Source organism: Pyrgilauda ruficollis, unplaced genomic scaffold, assembly GCF_017590135.1.
Source record: "Pyrgilauda ruficollis isolate IOZ18807 unplaced genomic scaffold, ASM1759013v1 scaffold17, whole genome shotgun sequence".
NCBI classification, from domain to species: domain Eukaryota; kingdom Metazoa; phylum Chordata; class Aves; order Passeriformes; family Passeridae; genus Pyrgilauda; species Pyrgilauda ruficollis.
The window spans coordinates 9420079-9446569 of record NW_024515875.1 but is presented as its reverse complement, the minus strand read 5'-3'; the positions used below and the strand labels follow the sequence as shown (position 1 = coordinate 9446569).

At 37.3% G+C, this 26491-nt stretch overlaps 1 protein-coding gene across 3 annotated transcripts in view; it reads right to left on the bottom strand.

Annotated features, from left to right (window-relative positions):
• The window catches only part of STXBP5L (syntaxin binding protein 5L), a 181411-nt gene that overhangs the window by 70101 nt on the left and 84819 nt on the right, over positions 1 to 26491 (bottom strand). For all 3 annotated transcript variants that reach the window (XM_041463822.1, XM_041463824.1, XM_041463823.1), the window contains exons 5-7: positions 20500 to 20634; positions 10924 to 10987; positions 3943 to 4026 (exon numbers count right to left, since the gene is read on the bottom strand). In XM_041463822.1, the coding sequence (XP_041319756.1) occupies positions 3943 to 4026; positions 10924 to 10987; positions 20500 to 20634 (283 nt within the window). The remainder of the gene's footprint in view (positions 1 to 3942; positions 4027 to 10923; positions 10988 to 20499; positions 20635 to 26491) is intronic.

The window sequence follows — 26491 nt, the reverse complement described above, 5'->3', positions numbered from 1 at the left end:
TCCTCACACACTCCTCACAGAAGCACAAACTCACAGAATTCTCCCTTGAATCCATATCCCTTCCAGAAAGGTTCACTGCTAAATAGCAAAAACCACAATATAATTTTATGTAAATGAAAATAAAAGAGATCTATTTTTGAATGCAGCTTAATAAATTCCCATGTTTTCTTTTTTCAACCTAGGAAATGCTAAGGCCTTGCATGCAGTTAAAATTGCATATAGGCATTTGCCTGATTTATTTAAATGACTTAACATCATGCCTGGGTATTCATAAGTCAGCACTGCAGCTCTTCATATTAATTTTGTTTAAGTGCTACTGGCCAGTATTTAAAACTCCCTGTTGGTTTTCCTCTTTTAATCATTATATTGATTGTTATGGTTGGTTACAGCTCATGGTCTGGAGAGAGGATCAGAAGAAATCAACCAAAGGGCCACAACCCTTTACCAAAGCTTTACTCAGCTCCTGGGGCTGGACAGCGGAGCCACAAATGAGTTTGCATTAAGATGACCCAGATGTTTTAATGGGAATCTGACATGCCTTGTATATGAATGCTTGATTAACACACTACTAAAATAATAGTGCCAAAAAGGAAGCAAAAAAAGGAGCTGAAAAAACTTGAACTCTAGATATTTATGTTTTGGTGGCATAATGGGTATCACCCAGACTTCTACCTTGCAGAGAGGGAGCTGGTACACAATTCCTCTTAAATAATCAGAAGAAACCTAATTATAACTGAAGTAACAAAATACAACACAGAAAGATGATTCATGCAGAGTCCAGTGTTGTTGCCTTCAGGTACAATAACCTTAGTTCTGTGGGGAGCACTGCTTCACTTACACTGAAGGCATGTCTATTCTCATGCAAATTAATTCTGACACGAGCTCATTCATGCTTGCTATCATGCCAAATTTGAATCTGGTTTTGATGTGTTGTCACACTTAGAAACATTTCACATGGTTACAGTCACTGACTATGTATGAGCAGGAGATGGCAACTAGCTAAAAACCATACGGAGCTGCTTGTTAAACTGCCTCTCCGTGCCCAGGTGCCACCTGCCAGCATACACCGCCCTTGGAGGGAAGCTGAGGGGGGATGATCCTGGCACAGACAGCTGGCATAGCAGCAACCCAAACTGACCTGTTAGACTTTGCCACAAAATGGACAAGAAAAACAGAAATGCTTTTGGAGGTCTCAGCTGCAAGTCACGAGTAATTCTGAAAGGTGGTCCTGAACAAGTCCTGAATTTTCTCTCTGCTAGATTATGTCTAGATTCAGATCCACTTCTTTAGCATTTACACACAAAAGGAGCAGTTATTTGCTTAGAACAGGAGTTCCTCATGATGGGTGGCTCATGTGAATGTTCACACAGTGTGTGCACATAAAGCATCTCACTCCAGATTAGGTATGTTTCTCCTTCTGCAATACCCACAGCTGTTGCATACACATTCCATCTTCTCTCACACTCAGCATGTACCAAAATTAAGCATGCCTAATAGCATTTCAGTTCCTTCCCAACCACAAACCTTCACCACTGAGGGTCTTTAGTACCACTTTTAACCATATTTTGGAATGAGCAATGCTTGTCTCATCTTACTATTTGAATGCTAAAAGTCCTTTCTGTTTGTAGTACTGCAGGACCATTACAGCAAGGGCCACATCCAATTTGATAGTTCCGTAGTGACATGGTGCTAGACAAAGGTAGGGAGCTGTCATTTGGCAAATGTCTCTGAGAATTCTGCATCTTCGTTTTGGGGATGTGTTCCAGTGAAAGATGACAACTGCTTCAGACATCTTTGAATGGGGATTGATGCAAACTTCTAAAGCCTGCACAGGAAGATGGCTGGATTTTGGGCTTGCCAACTAGCAGTAACAACTTGAGAAGCATTTGAAAGATCTGTCTTGTTTATGTGCTGTCTTTTTATACCACTTGATGGAAATAAACTTTTCCAGGAAATTATAAAAGAGCTTGAAGGAAAGCCTTTTATAGAAGGCATTGTGTAGGAGCATTGTTTAGAAGGGCCTCAATATCTCATGCATATCACCATTGAGAAGATGAAAATCAAAATGATAGTAAGAAAAGTGAGGGTGAATTAATTTAATTCAGAACTCATGCAAAGAGGCACTTTGGTACTTAATGAAGATACAGAACACTTACAGGAATTTATCTGAGACTTCACAGATACCCTGCAACTGGAACTATTCTGGCTCAGTCCCAGAAAAATACTGAGAGAATGGTCAGACATCGTGGGGCACAGAGGCCTTCCATCAGTGCAGACAGCATGGTGAAGGGGAGCAGGAACGATGACTTCTGGACTGTGATCTTTGGTGGCCAACCCATAACATGAGGCTCAGGCTTGCTAATTTGGGTTGCTACTAAATACCAAATGGCACAGGCCAAACTAGTAATTTTTTACTCACAGAACCTATGCAATCCAGGATTTAAAAAAGACCCCTTTTTAGTGGCTCCCTAAGGGTTGTGGCTTCCCTGAGGGAATTCTAGCAGGTCTGGAACATTATGAACATGGAGCCTGAAAGTCTGGAATAAAGTAAAATGGCTAGTCAAACAATCCTCTTAAAAACAAAATAAGAATCTTGCAATTATTTCAGTATATAAGAAGCTAGCACAAGTTGCACAAAGTGGAGTAATCACATAGCAAATAACCACTGAGAAAGAAAGCATGGGACTGATTAAAAGGCAAAAAAAAAGTTCCTGAGAACAGTACTGAAAAATGTGGAACAACTAAATTCTAAATTGTATGAGGAATTTTCAACATCCACCCACTCTGCCTCAAAATGAAAAAAAAAAAAAAAGGGAACCAGCATTAAGAAGATCCTGCTTCATGCAGTCTCATTCTGAGTACAAGAGAGGACAGAGAGTGAACAGACATCCCCACCCCCACCCTTCCTGAAGAGACCTGTAAAAGGAAGAAGTTGTTCAGCCTTAAGTAATAGAAGGGGTGCAATTTCACAAGTGTTTGCACAAGCAGACTGTCACTGAGAGACAAGTCAGTGGGCATATCTTGAGGCTTTAGTGCTGGCCTTTTCAAACTTGTCCTTTGAAACATTTGCTATGTTGATGCTCAGAAACTTAACCTTGAAGCTCAGAGTAGCTTTAATGTGTCTCTGACAGCAGGTCTGAAAGAGTGCAGGATCCATATGTACTCAGATTGCTTTTTAGAGGGGAAATAAATGTGTATACACTCCTTATACATAGCAAGGTGACAAGATGAAGAAAGAAAGAGAACCACAGGAAACCAATTACTGTCAGGATCACTTTAAAGAAAATGTCCTTTTCTGCCTTCAGCTGTAGTTGCATTCACGTTCATCCATGGTGAACTTCAGAGGACTGGCAGAACAAAGAATATTCTTTCCTAGAGCTAGTGCTAAAATCATAATAACTAGGCGTATATCTATTTCTCAAGCAGCTTGATTATTGATACAAGAACTGCCTCTGTGGTTAACACAGGCTGCTTACAAATGACAAGAGACAACTGTGTGACAACTATGACAATATAATTTTGAAAAGTGTTTAATCAGATCTTAAGTACTAGGCAATATCAATGGCTGTAGAAAGCAATTTGTCTTCCAATATAATGAATGTTCTAGATATACCCAGTAGAGATTATTATGTAATTCCTATTGTAGCTATATCTCAGGTCAGCTCCTGGACTCTGTTCAACTGAGGATCCCCACAGAGAAGTTGATGAACTCGTCAGGATCGAGGGGAGGACATTCTGCATCACAGTACACTCATAAGAGCCTAAAGCATCACAACTAAAGATTTCAGACTTTGATTTCTATTGTCAGTACTTTGCCCAAAAGCGTAGCACAAACAGTATTTCCAAAAGCAGCAATGCCTTTAGATAAACATCCATGTGCTTGGTAAGACATATGGCAAACTGCTGAATAATGGCTGTGCTGAATTAATGGAAACTGCTTACCTCATCATAATAAGCTCTCAGATCGGCTCTTTTAGATCGTAAGTCCCAGAACACGATGGTCCCATTTTCATAGCCTATCAACAGCTGGAGGAGGGAAAAAAACCACAATTACGTTTTCTGATTCAAAAGGTACATATAAACATTGAGTTATATAAAAAGAAATAACAAAGTGATGTGCAAGACTGTAATTTGTTCTACACATAATACCTTGATTTCAAATTATCTTTCAGTATAAATTACTTCACATTGCTGGCAATTTAAGATCTGACATGGAACAAGAAAAGAGTTTATACACCTTTTTTTTCCCCTGGATTATTATATACCTGGACAGTCTTCTCAATTGCATATCTGCTGAAAATCAAAGACTGTAGCATGTTCCTACCAGCTCTTATCTTTCCTGCCCATTGTTGGAGAAAAAAATGTTTGACACCCAAGATACCACCTAAATAACTTCAAACTAAGAGAGTCACCAGATTAAACTTTCATTTAGCTACTTATATTCCTTTTATTTATGTTTGCTATTGCTTTAAAACATTCTGAAGAACTCCTCCAGCAGATAATAAATCACTTTCCGAATAATTAAAAATAAATTAACTGATATGTCAATTTCTACTTCTTATAGAATTGGGATTTCATATCATCATGCACACCAGAGAAATACCAGCAAAGATTTCCGAAAAGATGAAAGAGAAGAAAAACAATAGTCAGGAGAAAAATAAGAATGAACACAACCATATCTCCTTGTCTCCACTCAAAAGAAGTAAAATATTGATCTGGTACTGTGGAGTAACTCTTCATTTGAACACAATTAAGTTCAGATCTTATGGACAATATCATGTCTAGCTTATTTAGGTGTCCCACAGAATCTGTCTTCTTAAGAATCTGTTCTGGACATGAAGACTGGAAATGGCTAAACTGACAGACTTACATTTCTGTGATAGAATATTTTATACAACTGGCAATGATAATTGCAGTTATTCATCCTCTGTAGACAGATATATCACAGAATGCAGGCAAGGATTTACAGTTTCTATATAAAGAATTTGTGAAGAATAATGACAATTTCTTAGTTGGAGAAACCTTAACAGCATCTTTGCTATCACTCACTTTAGTTTGCATGAGTACTAAAAATGAAATTTGGCTGGGCTGCTAAACAAAACATCATTTTCTCTCCAAGTTAATTATAACTGATACATCAATACTGCTACAAAAGAGCCCGGGAATACTCTCAGTTCTACTGGATATCATTCTTTTTATTGAGAGGAGAATATTCCTTATGTGGAATCTTCTGCTAATCTGGAAACAATTTATAGTTAATACATTTAATACCTGAATATGAACAATAACTACTTATGCTGCTGAATAATTATTCTCCTGAAAAAAATTCAAACTGTCCAGGAAAAATTACAGAATATTTAGCATTTTTGTTCTGGATGGCTCCATATGGGATTTTGTGGCAGAGTCAGAAAGCACGCAGATAACTGGATACCTCTTGTGTCAGGATGCCATATGGTATTCTGGGATAATAGGTTGCCATTGAGATAGTGAACAAAGGAGGGTCTTACTGCAGCTGCTTGCACTGTTGGTACAGCAATCCCAAATGGAAGCTATTTGTATATCCAGGAGTTAGTGATGCTCACAGCAGTTCACCTGAGTAGGTGCAGCTCTGTGCTGCACATATTTCTTGGCCGCAGGGTAAACTCAGCTGCTAATTCTAAAGGACCTTGTAGGCCTCTCCCACTTGATAAAGGTAAGGACAGCACCATTGTGCCTTTATCTTAATGTCAGCCAGCATGTCTGATGTGAACATCCTTTTGCTTGACAGTAGAAATGGATATGGTGCTCTAAAAAAAAAATAAATCTTTTGGAATCTCCAAAGACCAAAATGCTGGTGAGAGCCTCTTCACAGAGGACGGTGCCATGCCCTTTTTGGAGGTTCATCCAGTGCTACACAGCTTGGGGTTATCACCCTCCTTTTTGTATTTACTCCAATAAATAGTATTTTATTAAGTTATGGAGTGTGAGTGCCCTCCTTACTGTCATCACAGCAAGCACTTGCACCTGTGCATTACAGCTGGGTACCAAACCAGTCACATTCAGCTTGTATCTACCAGTATTTTTTTCACCTCAGCTTTTGTACAAATATATTCAGAAAAGTGAAGGAATTGAAAAGCATTTAGTATGTGGCCCTGTTTCTTAATAAGCCTTTCTTCCCTGGGGAAGCAGGTTTGCCTTTTGATTTTTATACCTCTCTTTTGCAAATATATCATGCTCCAGGTAATTACTAAAAGGTTAAGTGCCTTTTATCAGAGGCTGCATTTCACCTGAACTATTGCTAAAATGCTTGATGCTCAACTGCAATAAAGAATTGCAAGTTACAAAGTAAGATTTCAGGGGAGAAATTAAAAGGCAAAGAGATCTTCTGCATAGCCAGGAAAGTCTCTTTTTGTTCAGACAGTAGTCATGCTGCTTTAGTACCAGCACTGTGGTACAGCACTAAAGCCACAATTCCAGCTTGGGTGAATGGGATTATTCTCATGGTCAGGATATTTCTGATGCTCTGGATTCTGACCTGTCTGAACCATAGGAAAGTCAAACATTCCCACACCTCTCAGTCATAGGGATCACTTGGGAGATCTATAAGACAAGTTCTATTTCTGTAATAGAAGTAAAAAACAAAACATCCATAAACAAAGTTGGAGAGGAAAACCTAGACTAAGAAAAGCAGAATCTGTAAAAAGAGTCAAGGATGGAAAAAACTCCAAAGATTTATCTTTACTTTTGTGGCACCTCATTTAACTACTTGTGCTTAATCAGGTTACAAAAAAAGCAGAACATGGGACAGAATTTGGAAAGAGAAGTCCTGGCAAGATCTTCCTTGTTTAGGAGAGTTGTTTCACATTTTGACTTACATTGTTCTTCATCAAATGCTTTTGATGATGCGAGGAAATTTCTTTTTTACAGTTGACTAATTATATTTTGGTACATGACAGCAAGCCCCTTCCTTGTCCTGGTAACACAAAACAGCCAGAGAAAAAATCCCAAACAAATAAGCCTGCCAAACAGGCTTGTTTTTTAGGTATTATTAGATCTCAGAACTCAGACTCAGAGATAGAAGTTTAGCCCACCAGCTAATTGTAAATAACATTAAACCTTTTTCTATTAAGCTTTCTCCATTTGCTGGGAAACTGCAGATTGTTGCAATTAATGTCTTTTCCTTTGTCAGCAAGAAAAATCATGTTTGCTACAGATCTGCCACTTATAAATGTCTGTGCACTCCAGTCTCTCCCTAATGTACACTTATTAATTGATTTGGCAGACCCAGTTATATTTCATGAACTTAATCACTTGGTCCCTGACTTGTTCTTCAGTGACACATTAAATGCCTAAATTCTTTTTGATGTTTGTCTTCTAGCCACAGCTTGTTAGATTCATAAAAGAGACTTGTTTCCAAAGCCTGCCTAGATAGGTTGCCTGGAGGTCACTCTGGAGAAGTTTTGAAAGGCAGAAGTCATCTTGAATTGCATTCACTCTTTTGACACAAGGAACCCCATCACCAGTCAATGAAAGAAACAGGAACTTTTAAGAATTCAAAGGATCTTAATGGAAAAGGTGAAGATACTGCCAGAGAACAAACTTTCCTGGATTTCAAAGAGAGCTCTTACGTTTGTCCTAATTTGGAAAGGTCTGACTACGTTTTAGGACTCTAAACCACTCAGTGTTCATAGAAGAAATATTTGTTTACTTCAGCAAAACAGTCCCAGGTCTGTAAACAACTTTGTAATACCCCAGAGAAGGCTATACTACTGGACTCTGGCAAAGTACCTGTAGAGTAGTAGTCTGGTAGAGTACAAGAACATCTGCATTTTGAGTAATGATTATGACTGATTTGTACCTACTATTTAATTCCTGAAACATATGCAAAGAACACTTCTATCTGCTGCCTATCATGATGTGATGTGTGAAGTCTGACTTCTGCCTCCAATAAATTTTGGTTGTCTTTGGTTAGCTTGGAGCTGTGGAGATTAGCAAAGTGTGTGGAACTGCCATCAAACAGCTCTTTTATCTAAGAATAACTCTGCTAAATTAATAAAAGTCTACCTATGACGGCATCTTGTACTGGAATGCCCACGAGCAAATACCAAATAATATGGGAAGAAGACAAGAATGTTTGCAACATTGTCACATATTCTCTCAGTCTAAGTAATTTTCTCATTCAAGTATAGCCATCTCCTCAACTATACATGACTCTGTTTAACCTCATCTTTAAGAACCTTTTAGGAGAATTCAGCAAATCTCATCAGTTACCCTCACATGGATTTTTTTTGTGTTAACTTTTCTAGTCTTCCTTGTGATAAGTACATTTTCAGCATACACAACAGCACTTGGAAAAAGTTTCATAGGTTCTACCCATTGCACATTTGAAGAAGTACTTACTTGGCTTGTCTGGAACCTGACCTGTCAGCTTTATTTGGTATCCTTTTAGTTTTTGTATTGAAAGAGAGTATGAGCTGTTTCCATCCTCTTAATATAAACTGAGATTTTCAAACTTGGAATCACAGTCAGGTCTTTTCCATAGTGAATTTTCCTGTCTTACTAAGTTCTCTCTCATATAGAAAACCCAGTCCCTTCTCTGAATTTCTTTAAGCATTATGTTCATTTTAGACACAGAAGGACAAGCATTATACTCAGTAATCAGCAGGCAGGTCAACAATCCATTTCTTTAATAGCTTTGTTTTGTTCTCTGTTATTCTCTGCATAATGCCTAATTTTGATTTTCTTTATTGTTGACTACTGAGCATTGAGCTGACTGACATTTCCATTGAACTATCAATCATCACTCGAAGCTCTTGATACCAGACAGGAATCATCAGCTCACACCCATTGTTTTATATGTTAAGGCAGAAGTATTTTGCCCTACATGAACCACTTGTCATCATTTACACCAAATATACTTAAAAAGACAGTATTTGACCTGCCATTTTACTGCTGAGTTTCTCAGCCTCCTGAAGTCCAGCAAACCAGGTGATATCACTCCTTACTCTATTTTCTAGGCTATATATGACCATGTTGAACAGTAAAAGTCCCAGGAGCTGTTTTTTCCCCATTTTTTCCTCATTCTGAATAATGATTGATTTATTCTGCATTCTTTAACTAAAGTTTAATGGGACTAAGTTGAAAAATGCAGTTTAATTTATTTCTCCACTTTTTTTTTTTTTTTTTTTTTTAAATTTAGAATTGTCTATTGATTTAATGCTTGGATCTTCTCTTACACCTGTGCACCTTTTACTGATATCTTTCTGTAAACACTATCAATTCTACATTCTGCAAAACTGCAAGTATTTTGTTTGTACCAATTCATTCTTTACACCACTCTCAACTTATCAACAATATGAAAAGCTGCATTGAGATGGTTTTAATATACCTTACATTTCCTACTACTTCTCCCCATAAATTTTCAATGTTTATTTTTCACAGGCATTTGTCTGAATTTGCTGTTGCTCTTCAAATGCTAGTATTTCATCAGTGCCCAGATGTCTCCCATGTGCCCTCTGAGCAACAAGCACTTGTATTTCCAAGCCAGTTCTCTTTTAACTCTCTTGCCTGGGTCCTTTTCATCTTCTCCCTTTCTGCTGAAAAATATTTTTAAGTTTCTGTTTGGACACAGTGCATGGCATTCCTGTAAAAAATCTTCACTGAAAGACCATTTTTTTTTTTTTAGTACCCTTTTTTCCTGCACTACATGTCTTAGGTAGCTCATCAGCAGCTTCTGCTGTGGCCAGCAAATGAGAACGATGCCTCATCAATAAACCTTTATTCTCACCAGGTATGTTGCCAGAGATAATTAAACTGCATTTCTCGATGGCTTCTCATTTGAGGCTGCAACACTACACTTCAATATGTTTAATTACTTTATTTGATAGTATTCTAAATTGCTTGACTGATTGTGATTCTTCTAGAAAGGCTCAGAGATGCCATGGAAGTTGTTGGAGGGTTGGCTCACAAGTGCACTGTTCGCGCATAGTTCCCCTCGCAACACGGGTAAGTCCAAGGATAAGCGATGCAAACGAAAATCAGATGCAGTCATCAGTGCTTTTCTAGGTACCCATAATTTCAGCATAATATCCCCCATATCAGTATCAGAAATTCAAACTGCTGCTAGTTTCTAACAACTATTAGCTGTTATGTGAGGCACGCTGTCAAACAGATACACCATTTGGAAGATGTAGTACTTTATAAGTACACACTGAAATGCAATTACTAAAAATGATCAAAACCAATGAGAGAGTTAAATGCTCTTTCCACACAGGCAAAATGCTAAAATATCAGTATCAACACATTAAAAAAAAAAAAAAAAAAAAAAAAAGCTTTAATAGAACCAGAATTTTGTCAACCATATTTCATCTTTGAAAAGTTGCCATAAAAATAAAGCCAGCTCTGATTGTGCCTCCTGGTGGTATCAGTCACAACCCTAGTGCTCTGACTATATGTTTGGCTTCCACTTGTGGACAGTGAACAGAATTGAGAATTGCAAACAGTAGCAAGTTCCAAACCTGGGTTATTATCATGATAATTCTTATATAAGAAAAGATTTCCTATCTTATAAAAACTTATTATAATGCCTTCATAAGCACATGTTTATCCAAGTACCAAAGTCATGATAGTCAGTTTTTAGTCAAACCTTACTTATACAAAGTCAAACTTTTGTAAACAGGAACAATTTAGATGGCTATACATTTCAAGGTACATTATCTTTGCCATACATTTCAAAGTACAGTATGTTGTCTACATCACAAATGTTTACTCATTAAATTTGTACAAAGATATTTTTTAAATTAAGAACAGTAAAATAGTTAAAGTGATTTGCAAACATAGAAAGAAAGCAGATGATAAAATCAGTGAGTCAGCAAAAGGAAAGAGTAGCAAGGCAAACAAAGGCAATGAAATGCTGCAGAATTTTATACCATTGGCTGTACTCACTTTTCCCTCATCTCTTGGGCTGTCGCTTAAATGTACAACTGGGCCAGGGTGAGTCTTGGTGGATCTGCAATACAAAAATCAATTAAAATTTGTGAATGTTTTTTGTTGTAAGAAGAGCAAGATACCTCAGCTTCTAGGTGTGCTAACATGTACCTCCAATGGTTTAAAAATAATTGTAAAAAGCCTAACAGGGTAAGGAAAAGTTATAGGTATCTTTTAATGTTCCCCTCTATTTCCTTTTTACCATTAAAGGCAAAGATTCTATTTTCTTAATGAATCCTTCCTTCATTTTTTAAACATCTCACTATTCTTCCTATTACAGTAATTTACCCCCTCATTCTTACAGCTTTTTTGCCTTTCCTATTCTCTATTCCATCTCTTTCTGACCCTCTCTCCTTACTTGTTCCCTTTGAAGGCTAATTTGCTAAGGATTTACAAAGTCTTCACTGGATTCATTTCAGATACTGACAGCATGACTCACCAAGTTCCAATGTCACTAAAGAAAAGGGTTTCAGTAACCTCACCTACACTGCCCTGTTAGGAAGCTTTTCAGCATTACTGCAGCAGGGTTTCAGAAATGGAGCAACTTGCCTCTGTCTGATCTGTAAAGCCTTATCTCATCTTCAGACCAACTAACAGCGTTACACCCACAATACATGTCCAGTGGGGCTCCCCAGCCATCCTGTGAGTCTTTGTAAACCTATACAGAAATTAATTACTGTACTTGAAATCCCCTCCATTTTGACAACATGTATCAACCACGTCATATGCAACTTAGTACTTAAGTTATTAATGTCCAGCACCTGACAGCAAATGCAAATCATAGGAAACTGATTGGACAGATGGAGGTTTTTCATCTATCATCTTTTCTGACCTGACCTTCAGCCCCTGGCAGTCATCAAGAACAAGAAGACAAGCACCAGTCCACACTGATTGCCTGCAGAGGAGGACCTTCCTCCCATCTAAGTTCTGGGGTCAGAGTACACGTCCCTTGGAGTTCAGCTTAGGATCTGAACTTGCACAACTGGTCTTGGTTCACCAAAGGTCATCAAGAAAAAAATACAGCAGAGATTGGCAAAGCCCATAAAGTGAAAAATTTATCTGGAAAGCATACGTAAAATTACCTGGGCTCCAAGTTTTAAAACAATCTGCAAAAGAATTACAGAAACAAACCAAAACAAGCTTCTCCAGTCAAACTACTCAAAGGATTTTTCTACAATAATGTCTTCTTTGTCTGAATACTGCACTGTAGGAAAACTGGCCTCTGTTCTACAGGTCAGACTCCAAATGAAGACTGAGAGTGGTCACAAAAATTCTCAGACAACTCAAACATTAAAACGCTGTAGACTGATCCATAGCCTCATAGGTTTCTCTTTCTCGGAACTGTATGCTCCAACACTCTTAAAAGCATGCATATTCTTCTCTGGCCTCTATACTTTGCCTACATTATGTTTTAAATATTTTGACTATTTTGTCATGCACCAAAGCTGGGTCAAAGCAGAGAGGCAAAGATCCAGACTGGTATTTATTTCTGAGCTAAGGACAATGAAAAATTACTCCAGACATCCTGGAGTTATTCTCCTGCATCAGGTCTCCACCAGCAAGGATTCTGCAAGAGCATTTTGGAGCATATCCCATCACAGAAAAAAGATCAGCAGGAAAGCAGTGGACAGACAGTTTATACAATGACATTCAAGACTGTCTTTCATGGTGCCAGCAGCAAGCACCCATTTGTCCTGAGACATGGAACAAAACCATTTTTACACAGATACAGATAGCAGGAGATCTGGCTGTCACTCCTATACAAGCCATCTTAGCTGAGGGGACCCCTCTGGCTGAGCTTCTCTTTCTGAGTAACCTGTACTGAAATAAAAATATCATTTGGACAACACCAGGCCTTGGAGCAGGCAGCGTAGGTAGGCAGTGACAGGGAACTGGGGAACTAGATGGGTTTGTTGGCAAGCAGTGCTTAGACCTACACACATCATGTACATCTGTCCTGAGGGAGAACATGTGACAGCTTGGGACATTCTAGGCTGTTTCAAGTGTTGTTTCTGACATAGATTCACCTGTCTGAACGGGTCAGAGTATTTTGACGGAAAGAACTAGGTCTGTTTTGAGTATATGCTGCCTATGCAGTGATGGGCAAAGGAGGAAAGGGGAGAACAAGAGGAAAAAACAAGATGAGAAGACACAGAATAAGAATTTTCACTTTTTAGCCAGATCACAGACAGATGACGTAAGAGAGAGCAGAGGCAAGCAAACATCAGATATGTTTCCCCAGAAAGCTGGGGACAAACAAAACGGTAGCAGAAGCACATGGAGGCTGACAAAGCACAATGGGTTGGACAGCTATCCCAGGCCATTGAACCAGCCAGGATGCATGGTTGGATGCTTGGCCATTCCAGTCTTGGTACATGACCAGGAATATTGGCAAAATCATGACAAATGGAGGGAGAAAGGAAAAAAGCATACTGTCTTTCTAAGGCAAAGATCGATTCAGTTTAGCCAGCTCTTTGTACCTCCTAATTGTAAAAGCCAGGAACCATTTAGATAAATCTGTGCAACCAGTTTCATTGAAGGATACATATGACATTGCTTACCAAAGAATGCATCAATTTCTCTTTGGGTAGAAGCAAACTCTTACATGATCTGTTCTCTACTCTTTAGGCTAAGTATACTTTTATAGTCACACAAGCTTGTTGTTCCTCTGTAAATGGTACTAAACCCCTTGTCTTTTACTACCAGTCTTATTTTTATCTTATATTCTTTCAGGCTGTAGCCTCCAATTTCCATGCTAAAAACTCAACTGAAAGGGGAAACCTTGACTAATACAATACATTTTCCAAACTCTTCCATTTTCCTCTTGAATTCATTGTAGTTGGGGGATCCTGGGATTTACTGCATTGTATTAATATTGTAGGGTTTGGGTATTTTTTTCTTAGGCACTTTTTGTTTCTTTTAGGAATATTATAATTTAATTACTATGCACCTAGTTACTTCTTTAGTTTTGTTGAATAACAGCTTTATATACACTATCAGCAAAGTTGATACCAAACACAGCATTCCATGCACTAAATGTAAGAGATTTTTGTTTTCCTCATTGTCTGTCCTCTATGTTTGAAATAAGTATGCTCTTAGTATTCATATTACCTTACTTCTTGTTATTTTAATAATTTAGTTGTTTTGTATAACACCTGGCTTGCTCTGGCTTCTTCCTTTTTCTTTCACTTCTATTACATTTAAGACTGTCAGGTATGCCACTCCATCAAAAGACTCAACAAACCATTCTTTAGTTTTCACAAATACATCATTGGTCTAGGAAAAATAAGGATTCAGGGGGAAGTGGCTTTAGTTTTTGTCTTTGTTTCTCACCATTCTACTCTATTTTAACTGCCAATAAATTAAATTAATTTTTTCCAAGTCAAGTATGATTTCTCCATTGACAGTAGCTGGTAAGTGATTTTTCTCATTTTTCCTTTATTCATGAACTTTTCCATCTTATTTTCTTTCCCTGTCCTGTTGAGGATGGGGAGTGAGAGAGTAGCTGGGTGCAAGTTTCCCAACCAGCCGGGATCCAACCTCCACAATTTCCTTGATCGCTTGAGAGAGGCCAGCTTTCTTTATACAGAGGCAAGAGTAAGTAGAGAGTCTAGTAAGTTTGGCAGTCATAACATGGCTTCTGTCAGGAAAGCAGAAAGGATCCTTTTCAAATAGTTGTATATACCTAATGTGCCATCACAGATAAGATCACACACAGGTGACAAGAGATATTCCTGAAGCTTTTTGGAAGTGTAGAGCCTACTCCTTGGCAGTCCTCCTGTGCTACCTTTCCAGGGCTCCAAGAAACATTGATTTTCTTATACACAGCAAGTAAAGTATTTGCATCAAAACTGATTCCTCTTTGGACTACATAACGAGGAATATTCACAAGATGCAGTAAGCATAACGTTTGGTGTTTGGTTTTGGATGAACACATACAGTCCCATCTTGGGGGAGATGTTTCTGGGACGATAAAATGACACAAAATAATCCCAGTTCAGGTGGAGCAAGGAAGAAAGCATTGCTGTGTGTGAAAGCATTGCAGCTTCCTCAGTTCTGCAAGATCTTTTGGTTTTTGCTCTGAGCCTGCCCGATGGCTGGATACAGAAGGAGTGACATGATAAATCTTTGGTTTGCTTCTCCTGAAGTGATGTTATCTCCCTCTGGGTACAGGACTGTGGCAAGGAACCCAAACCTTATCCTTTGTGCCACACTAAGACCAGGAACTGTCTGCCAAAGGCAGATCAGTGCTTCCCTTCTTGCATCTCCTTGTCTCCTCAAGGAAGGTATGTATAAATAGAAATAACAACAATATCTTTTGGAGCCCTAGGGAAGTGCTGCTTGTAGAAGGAGAGCAAGACATTAGGCTGTACAGTCAATTTCTCTTGAGGGTAGACATCATGACTGCACTACATGCAGGATGAAACAGAGCAATTATTTAGTTAACTATATTATATCAATAACATTATTTTATAGAACCCATGAAACACAATCAGAGCTACAGACACAGTAATTACTGCTTTCATACAGTAAATTGTACTGCATGAGGAAATGCAGTACACAAACTACACACAAACTCCATTTTCCCTCAAGTTGTTTTCATATACATAAAATGTTCTGTTTCCCCTCATTGCTGTTGTATTAAAGTTGTCAAGAAGGTTGGAGAGTTGGACACTGTCATTGTGGAACTGTCAACAAAGAAAAAACCCCTGCCATTGAATTATATTAAATGGAAAAGCAGAGATCTAACAGCTCCTGGAAAGGATGAAGAGGTGCTGCAAAACCAACCAGATTTGAAGCGATTGTGAATAAAGCACTCTACTGTTGATGACAGATACTTGTGTACAGGCATTCCTTCAAGCTGGCCTTGGGGAGCTGCATAAAAACTAACTAGATCCTATTCCTTGAGAAAGTGAAAAATAAAGAAGAATCAGCAGGTGAAAATAAGGCATAAGTGAAATAGTTGAGCAGGGAATTTTTCATTTCCAAATAGCAGTCAGGGTACAGCTGAGAATGAGAAAATAAAAGCTCTGAAAATACACAAAAAGGATAAAACACAAATTCAAGTCAATACTCAGCAGAAAGAAAAAAGAAAAAAAGAAGGTCAAGTCTAAAAACTATCAGCAATGATTTGCAGCAAAAAATTTCTGAAATGAAAGCTAACTTCAACAGAGCAAGAAAAAGTATGAGCTAATGATACAAAACTTTGCAACATTTCATAATCTTTGTTGACCTTTAAGCACAAAAAAAAAGACTGCAGAATTGAATAATGGAACCAAAGATTCCCATGACAGCTGTATAGAACTAAAACTAGGCATTTGCTACGAAGATACTCATACTTTGAGTTGTTTTGCACTTCATCAGAAGTTTTTCCTGACAGCAGCAGGTATTAATTTATTTGGTATATACTCATTTGGGGAAATGAGAGAGCGGTTATGCTGTAAGACATGACTCTTACTCAGAAGAACTGCACTGAAATTAAGACAGCAGTCATCATAAAAGAGTTTTCAAAAGACTTGTAAGGATGGAAGCTTTTATTTGATTATTTTATCCTAAAATTCAAATGCTCAAAAAGAAGTCTTCAGCAATGGTACAATCTGAACCCATCAAAATGTGGAAAATACACAGATGATGTATTCCTCAGTCATCCTGGAATGTTTTATGCACTCTAAGAAATCAAGTGACTTAAATACTGTCATAAGAACATCAAATACCAAGACAATCTTTAAAGCGGGTAAAAGTATGATATGACAAAATAGAATCAAATCAAAACCATTTTCCTTTTAAAAGAAAAAAATAGCCTGCACAATTGGAGAAGTACTGTAATTATTTCTGAGAAGGATAAAAATCTGGTGTTAGAAAGTGATAGAAGCAGTTAGGAGAGGGGAAAAAGAAAGAAAACATCCTTATTAGTCATTGTTATGAAGCTGAAGTTGACTGAATGCGCTGAAAGAAACACATACATAGACAAATACTTCTCCAGTGTCAGTAGTCAGACATCCACCGTTCTGTCTGCCATAAAGGTGCAGTGCTGCATGAAATTTAAGATCTTCTTTTCATTTGTAGAGCCACAGAGAAATTTAAGAGAATGAATAAGTTAGACACACCATTTCATATGATGTAGATCAAAGCTGGGAGTTGGAGTAAGCAAGAATCAGTTTCAAGATGTAACTCTTAGGCATACTTTCTGAAATGTCCAGAAAAAGGAAGCCTTGAAAATTGTGCTTTCTTTGTATTAATAACTTTCTCCATTTGCACACAGAGAGGGTAGCAGATTCTTCCAGACTGTTACTTCTCCTCCTTTGTACTGCTTTCCCTCACTGCTGTGGATCTACTGGCTCTGAGTTTCCATTTTAGGAGATGGGGATGGGCAAACAAAGGGCTAAGGAAGGAGAGAGCCAAGTTATGGCTCTGTCATAATTGAGTTCCAGTCTGCCCAATTCTTTGATCCTTCAAATCCCATAAATTTTGCAGTTTCAGTTATTCATTCATTAGGTAGTGGGGTGTTAAAACACTGGAATCTTACTGGGGGCTTACAATGCAGATTTTTTATTTTTGTAATTCAGAGGACACATATAAAGATCTTTTCCTTTCCAACACTAGATGAGCTTCCCAAATGTATGATCATGCTGTGAAAATTGATCTCATTGTAGTTGAAGTAAATGGAGACATGCTGGGCTCATTGACTATTTTTCTCTTCCAAAGCTGTTTCCAAACATTTGGAAGGAAAAGAGATAAACTGTTTACTTATTAAAGAGTAGAAAACCAAACAGTATCATGAGCCTCAAACCCCTCTGGCAAAGGACTAGCTCTGCTACATGACAGAGAAATGACAAGTGAAAAAAGTTTTGATTTATTCATTCTTAGTTGAGAAGATTGCTTCGGTGTGGCCTGAAGTATTGATTAAGCATGAGATGATAGAAACGTCTGAGGCAAGAATTGGTACCCACATGCTTGTGTTTTTTCTCAGCTCTGTTCAAGGAAGGGTCCACTGAGACACAGACAGTGCACATGATTTAAGAAGGAAACTTTTCCTGTAACCAGAATTGGTTACGACTTACTTCTGAAAATAATCTAAAACAAAAAACAAAAAACAAAACCAAACCAAAACAAACAAAACAACCCCAAAAACCAACCAACCGAACAAAAAATTTTATTTCCTTAGCATTGTTAGCTGTTCAGGCCTTAATTTCTAACTAACACTAGATTCTGTTTAAGCTCACTGAATCTTCTCTCCTAAGAGAAGACCATAGTCACTTATGATAAAATATGTATTGCAATCATCTTTTTGACATGCATCTCCACTAGATGCTTCTGAACGTGGCATAAAACCACTATCACTCAAAAAAATAGTGCTCTAGAGATCTTGCAGATACATAAGTAGACAAGAAAATCACAAAAAAAGCCCTCTGCACCGAATGCCAACTTGGTAAGTAAGAGTAGCTGTGCAGGACAAGATGATCAGATTTCCTGCATCATATGCAAAATCTAAAAATGTTGCATCTAAACCTGTTTCCTCTTCAAGTCTTCAAACTATCAAGCCTCTTCACCTCAGTCTTTCACTGCAACAGAATCGCTGTGACAAAAAAATCTTGCAGTCATTTGATAGGTCTCGCTGGCTCAAAATATTCAATTGTTTCTGAGAATGAGGGTTACACGGAGATTTGATCAGAAGTAGATACAAATCAGTGAAAAGTAAGATGGGGCAATTAAAAGAAAGAGAAGTTTTGCTGGTAGACTTTCAGTTTTAGAAACTGGATGAGAATTGCATGAAGAGGGATGAACTCCTTCAGGCTTGTTAGAGCAGATGATACACAAGCTTGACACACTTAAAATTTTATTTATAAAATAAAAATTTTAAAAATGATAAAAATCTATTTATTTAAATCCGTCTAAGCTGAGGACTTGAATAGAGCCGCAGAGCAATGGCTTTTGCTGGTCTTTCCTTGCCAATAAGTTTGAAAGACATATGATTGCACAAAAGGTAACCCCTTTCCTTCCAAGCTTTATAGAGAATAGTAACATCTTCAAGCTAACCTCACACTCTGAAATGTTATCATTAACTCAGAATTTAACATAATGTTATGAGCACCATTGCTCCTTAGGTTGTTCATGATAAGGCTGAAGATTTTCCTGAATTTTACATACATATATTTTCCTATTTTCTTTCGCCTTTGAAAGCACCTAACATCAACAGACCCTGTGAACTTACACACTCCAGAGCAACCTGATTTTACTGTAAGCAGGAAGTTGGTCTTGAAAATTCTACAGAAGCCTTACAACATGAATTATTTTATGATTCTATAATACTAAAAATGTTAAAAATATGCAAAAATTATGTGAAAATAATGTGGAGATTAAAAATAGAATATACCCATGGCCCAAAATAAAACTGTTCTTTCAAACATTTTTCTCAGTACTATTCTAAAGGTAAGTCTACAATCATAAGCTCATCCTCATGAAGTACATTTAAAGGTAATAACATTTCCTTTAAAAGCTAATCTACATTCCATTTTACGTGCAGGAACGCAACAGTACTGGAACAGACATCAGAGTTTATTACCAGAGAGCATTCAAATTACTTTACTGAGTCACCCAATTTCAGCTTCAGATGGACTGCAGCATTTTTAAAAGTGGCTGCTGTGGCAAACATCGCCATTATTCCCACCAGCCTCTTCCTCTAATACAGAGAAATTAATCTGGAGATACATAGGATCCCCTGTCCACCTGCAAAATATTTACACAACAACACAACTTCCAGAGGTTACAGTTCCTTCACAACATGAAGCAAATGTCTCAGAATCTGCAAGAAGTACTTTGAGCTTTCCCATAGGAGCTCCTCTTGCTGGAACTTCACAGAAGAAACAGCAGAGAAAGAGTTTTTCCTTTCTGTCGAGGCTTTTACTTGCAGCAAGCATAGATGTATCCCAGATTTTTGTATGTCTCTTTCCATTTCATACCCACAACACAGGCACCTTACTTAGCTTGTTAAAAAACTATAATTTAATAGGTTCTCATTATCTTTCCCATCACTTCATCATGTTTTGATCATGTCTGAATTAACCTCCAGATTCTCACTGTGTTGAGCAGGAGGCTTGGTCTAGAGACCTCCTCCTGTCCCTTCTCATCTAAATGATTCCACTGTTCAATGAAGAAAAGTTCTCTGTAGAGTCTTAGGGCAAATATCCTCCATTATTCTCTTCACAGGATGGAGGACATGGTGATCAGGCTTTCCTCATAAAAACAGCAAAATCTGAATTTTAGTGATTAAAGACTTTCTGTATTTCATGGAATTTCATAGTTAAAACCGTACACCATTTTTTTTCCTTTTAAATGAAATACAATTGCATGGTCTCTAACATAAATCTGACTCCTAATATCCTGTAAAAAACCAGTTAATACTGCAAATGCATTCACTGAAATTAAATGCATTCACTGTAATATTTGTGAAACCAAATAATTCTTAAAAATTAAATTTAAGACAGCTATGAAAATGACCACACAGACAAATGAAAAAAAAAAATCTGCACTTACAGTTCTATTGCCTTGTTCCACATGATAACATATCCAGAAAGAATGAAGGACTCAATATTTACAATGTGTGTATTTCCTCTCTCTGTTCCAACATAAAGCCATTTACTCTGGAAAGGTAGATGGCAGTAAGTAATCCTGGAAAAGAAAAAAAACACAAACCAACAAAATAAAAGTGACTGAATACCACATTAACAATATTTTTTAACACTTTTGCAGCTGAAAGAATTATTCTTTCCATTTCATAACTTGAGAAAAGCCTGCCCAGAAGGCATTCTGAAGAATGTGCAGGTTCTGGGGGTCATTTCCAGGAAAATAAAAAAGAACATGAAACAAAACAGGGCCATCCTGCCTGTTGACATTAAGGGCAGGACAAAAGAGAAGCATCACCTGAGCACTGAACTAAGTCTGTCAATCTCCATGAGTATGTACATTGCACTTTCATAGTATTGAAGACTCTCAAAGAAGGCCTTCTTATATCCTTTCTCAGAATAAGCAGATTATCCAGTAAAACAGAGTTTGTGGACATCAGTGGGATTCACGTTTTGCACAACAGAAATATAATACCATAATTCACAGAAGAAAACATTCATTTATTCGCCATCTGGAAGAGCAAGGCCTTAGATAAGAGCATTTACCATAACTGAACTACCACATACACATTGAACCCTACACTCATTACAAAGTGATGAAAAAGTGCTGCATTAGCTTGGAAAGATGACAATTTCTCATGATAATGCATAAAAGTTTTCACAGATGACAAATTAGTAGGTTCAGGTCACTTTTATATTATATAGATATTACATACACTAAAACAAAATCTATATGAGATGAGAAAACATTTGCTACTAACATGTAAGTGAATGTATGCTACCTACAGAGACTGAAACTTAATCCAACCTTATGGTACAGACTTGGAAATTTTGACAAAAAACCAGGTATTTTTCTTGGTATATCGTACGTTATTATATTTATCACTCAGTTCCACAAACAGGCTATTTCTGGCTTTTATATACAAACTCAATTTTTTCTTTTCCTTAGCACCTTCAACCACCACAAAAGTACATACAGTATTTAAAACCATGCATATTAAAAAATTTAATTCTTATAGTACAGCAATTGTTCTGAATTTATTATAAAGGAGTGAGAGGGGTGTTGGCAATCTTTCAGTAATTTGGATCTCTCAGACAAGTAAAGTCCTCTGAGTAGAGCACTTGCTACTCTTTAAGGAATTGTTCAATAATTATACAAATGAAATATACTTTATGTAATGGTTCCCTGTAAAGTACTCTCAACAAACAAAAAGGTTCCAAACAGATTATTCTCAGTATTTGCATAATTCTGTAGTTTTCCAAGTATCTAATAAACTGTCAGTACATTTAATGCTAGATTCATTCAAGTGGGGAAAATTACTTTTTTTTGTAGTTATGCATCACACTGGACTGAATACAATTGAAATATCTAGTCTTCACACTGTAATTTATGGAGAAAATCATTGTGGAATCATGGAACCTAGAATAAGGCTTACCCTTCACAGAAATCTTGTTTTGTGGATTAAAGTGAGACCTAAATATGAGATAGCCTTTGCTCTGTCCATACAGGGCTAAATTTTACCATCAATTTTCTAATTTTGGCAGTAATTCTGGAGCCTTTAGTGGAAAGAGCATCAGCTTTTTCAAGAGAATTGCTTTGAGAATGGGAGCTAAATTTTAGAAGGCATAACTGAAAATGCCTTCAAGCAGCAACATAATACTGATATTGTGGGTCTGTCAGACCAACAGAAGATCCAACAGAAAAAACTGCAGAAGGTATATGCCACCTACATAATCTTTGATAGAGTTCAAGCTACGAGCTTTATTCTTCTGCTCATAACAGGTGCAAGGGACCATTTGCCCTTTTGGCTTTATAGCTTCAAATGGAAAGTTTTTTTCCACATCTTTCCTGATCTTTTTCCTTTAAACTAAAAAACACTCTTTTGCTTTCTCTTCTGGTGCATCATTTCCTTCACTTCTGGTTAAATTCATATTTAGTCCATTTTGTTGTTGTTGTTGTTGTTTCATTTCTTTCATTTCTGTACTACCTCTACTCTTCTTTCTTGCACTGCAAAGCATATGGTGGGTGCTTCATCAGGTCCCAGCTCATAAAAAACTTCCTAGCTAATAAACCCTCTTAATCATTTCAAGTTGAAGATAACCAAACACTTGTTTGCAGTAAACTGTCAAATTACAGGAAGAGGAGATAATTTTGATTTGAAAGTGTTGAAAACGTAGCTGTCTGGTCACTGACAAAAAAATCCTAAGTTCCAAAGTGAGCCCTACTTGACTTGAACTCCAAGTCAAGTAGGCTACTCCAAATTCTTGCAGTAGCGTCACCAAACTAAGCAGGTTCAAGTCCACCTAGGACAATGCTATTTTTCAGTCCTCTCTTAAATCCAAGCACAAGCCACTACAGGGTACTGCAGAAAACTTGATCTCCCATGTGCAAGAATGAATTCAACGTCTTGGTTATGAATAAAGTTTCAACATCACCTCACACACACTGTTTTTTGAGGCTGCTTTGGGCTGCTTTTCATCCTTTTTGAGATTTGCTCCCTCCTCATAATCTCTAGGACACTCTGCCACAACAACCAACAGACAAAGTGGTGGTCTGCATTCTCAGATGTTACACGTTCTCTATTTGCCTGCCTCAGGTTTAAAATTTCAAGAACATAATGCTTTAAGGACAAGGTTCTACAGCAAGAGAAAAATCAGACCAATGTAGTAACTACTAATAGGTAGTTAGGCCAAAAGCTTAATATCTTGCTGGTCTATCTGAAATCCCAGACACTACAACCAGTCACTACTAAGGCCGGACGCACAATATGAAGGACCAAAATAGAATTAGGTATTGCTGAAGGATGAAAAAAAAGCACCACAGCCATGTCTGTTTTCTTAAGCCCAGCTACTTCCTCTTAAATAATTTCATTTTGTTCTGCCAAATTTATGGGACAGTCAGGTAAGAAAGTATCCTGCATGTTCTTTCTTTCACAAACTTCCCTATGAAGTTTTATTGTTTACCCAAACTGTTATTAAACATTATGAAATGTCAAATTATGAAATGTATAAATGTCATTTTGAAACCTTTCACAATGTGTGTGCTTATAAGAAAACAGCACTCCTTAAAGACAATCCAGGTATGTAACAAACCTATTAGAGCATGGGGATTACTAGGCATTTTAATGCAATATATTGCTAGGCTTCACCAAACAAAGCCATATGATTTTCATATTCTTTTAAAACTCTGCACTTCTCCGAAGTAGTTTTATTTTACATTATGTAAATTAATTTCAAACTGCTTTATATATTATAGGCTTTTCACTTCTACAGAAAATATTAACTTGACTTTGAGGCTTGGAAGCTTTGAAGCAAGACTCAGATTTTTAATGAACATCTTCCATCTCAGTAAGTACTGAAATTACATAATGATTTCTTCAAGAGAAAACAATGAAGTCTCATACTGTAGTTTTCATTGGGGATGAAAGGTATTCTATTATATGACTCTATTAGTCACATATCCCACAAGCAAATTAAGATGTCTTTTGATGCCATTACAAAAACGAGTCAATAAGCCAGAAAGAAAGAAAGGCTATTTTTCTTCTTAAGAAGTTAGGGGTTGTACTGAATTATGTCAGTATGAAGTGCTTCTGACAAAGTTTAATCAGATTGTCAATCTGATTGAGATAACATGCAACAAAATTAAATGGAAACTTGAGGATTTTCTCATTGTTGATCACTTAACAGAAAATCAGCCAGAAATGTGGGTATTGTACGTTCTTAGCAGCAAACCACAACATGAATCTTATTGATCATTACAAGAAATAGCAAAAAATTGATGAATTGATTCCAAAAAAGGTGTTTATATTCTGCCAGAACTGTCTGAAACATTGTATAATTTTTTCTAAATGACAAAACAGGACATAGAATATCCTGTAGGATATAGTAATTCTTAAAAAATCAAGAGGTACTAACTGAAACACTTAAATCAGAATTTAGTAAGGAAAGATACTTTGCTAAGATCCTAAAACATAACTTATGTAAGTAATTAAACATATTATTTACATAAATCAAGTAAGTAATAGATATAATGGAATAGTTGAAAGAGGCATCGTCAAGACATTAAACTTTGTTTTAGAAAGGAATATATTCTGACTAACAAATCTTGAAAAGGTATATTTTTCAGAAAATCTCAGCACTTGAGAGTCTAACAACCATGGCCAGAAACTCACTGCATATTAGTAGAATACGACAATGTTAAAATAATTTAGAATGCTATAACCTCTAAAGTATTAGTAAAAACTCTCAGATTACTTAAAATCATCTTTATTATGTTAATTGTATTCCTCTAGGAAAAAGAAAATATATTTTTGAGGACACTTCTTTCTGCCTCTGCTTTGTTATTTTTTTTTTTCTATTTTTAGCATGAAAAGTTTCCTGGAACACTACTGCTGGTGGTGAGTGGGGAGACCTGCTGAAGGGTGGAAAGTAAATAGCATTTTTGTCAAAATGAGAAACAGTTATTCCAATATAATTATTTAGTCGTGCATTCATAGACATCAAAGCTGCAATTAAAATTACACTATGGCTTGCCCCTTTATACAGATAATCTTAAATATGAACAAGCATATAAACTGTGTATTCCTTATGCCCAGCACTTACTGCCAGAGTTCTGTTTCTGTAAGTTCCTACAGAAAAAAACTCATTAGCTTGAACTCCCTTTCAGAATCCTACCAAAATAATCTACAGAGTCCAGGTTCTCAGGAAATTATGGAAATCTCACCAATTTACAGGGAAAGAGGGAAGTAAAACATGAACAGGAGTAGCTGACAGGAAGCAAGCCCAGCAGCTGCAAGACACACCAGTCATGGTCCTGGCTCAGCCCTCTGCTCTCAGTGACTCCTAAGGGACTGCCACTGCCTCACACCCAATTTACAGTGAATTGCCCCAGCACGGATGAATTCCATGACAGAATTCCAGCTGCTGGGAAAGTTGATCACCTTCTTAAGATAGTTAAGTCTATCAGAAGTCTAGCTTTTCACTGCTGTGTTTATGGCTTTTTTCCTGCAAGGAAAAAAGTCCTCCAAGGACTTTCTCTAGCATCCTCTGGTGCTTCCAGCACCTTCCACTAATTTATGCTATTTCCTTCAGCTGGTCATTCCCAAGAGCTGTTCTCTTGGCACTGTCACCTGATAGACTGGGCAGCATCCCTGGTACTTGCCAGTGACTGGCTGATGTTATGTCAGGTCCTCTTTCAAAGCAGCTCTTTGAAAGGATTCCTCTAGAGAGGAATCTCTGTGGCCTGTGTAGCCTTCACTGGATATTCACAAAAGGGGAAAACAACTGCATAAGCCCTTCCCTTCCTTCTTGATTTCTGCAGGATTTCTTCACTCCAACCAAAAAACTACAGCTGCTGAGGGAGCTTCATGACTTTGTATCAGTCCTCTTCTCCCTCCATCAGCAAGCACAAATTATTTCCACACAATTTATTTTCTTCCCTCATAGTCCCTTAATATTTTGTAATTTTTAACAAAAGTACTACAAAACAAAGCACACCAGACTCATCTAGTGCCCCCTCCTTCTCCAGTGGTTGAAAGCAGACTGAAGTAGCTTCTGGCTAGCCAGTATTCTCAGAAAGTGTAAGGTTACTTTTCCATCAGTTTAGTAGAGGATAATCAAGCTGAGATTATTGCTTTAAGTCACAAAATGGACACAGGAAGATTTGGACAGACATTCAGGCAAAGTACTTTGTAGCTGACCTCAAGTGCCTAAACAGAAGCACAGGTTAAAGCTACTGACAATGAAAGAAAGGAGCTTTTTCCAGCAGATCTAGCAAAGCATGTAAATTATGAGCTATTTGGCCTCTGGAGGTATTTAATCTTCTTCGTGCTCTATATATAAATTTGGAGCTCATCAGCACTGTAAGACATGTAACAATAAACATGACAATAAACATGCACAAT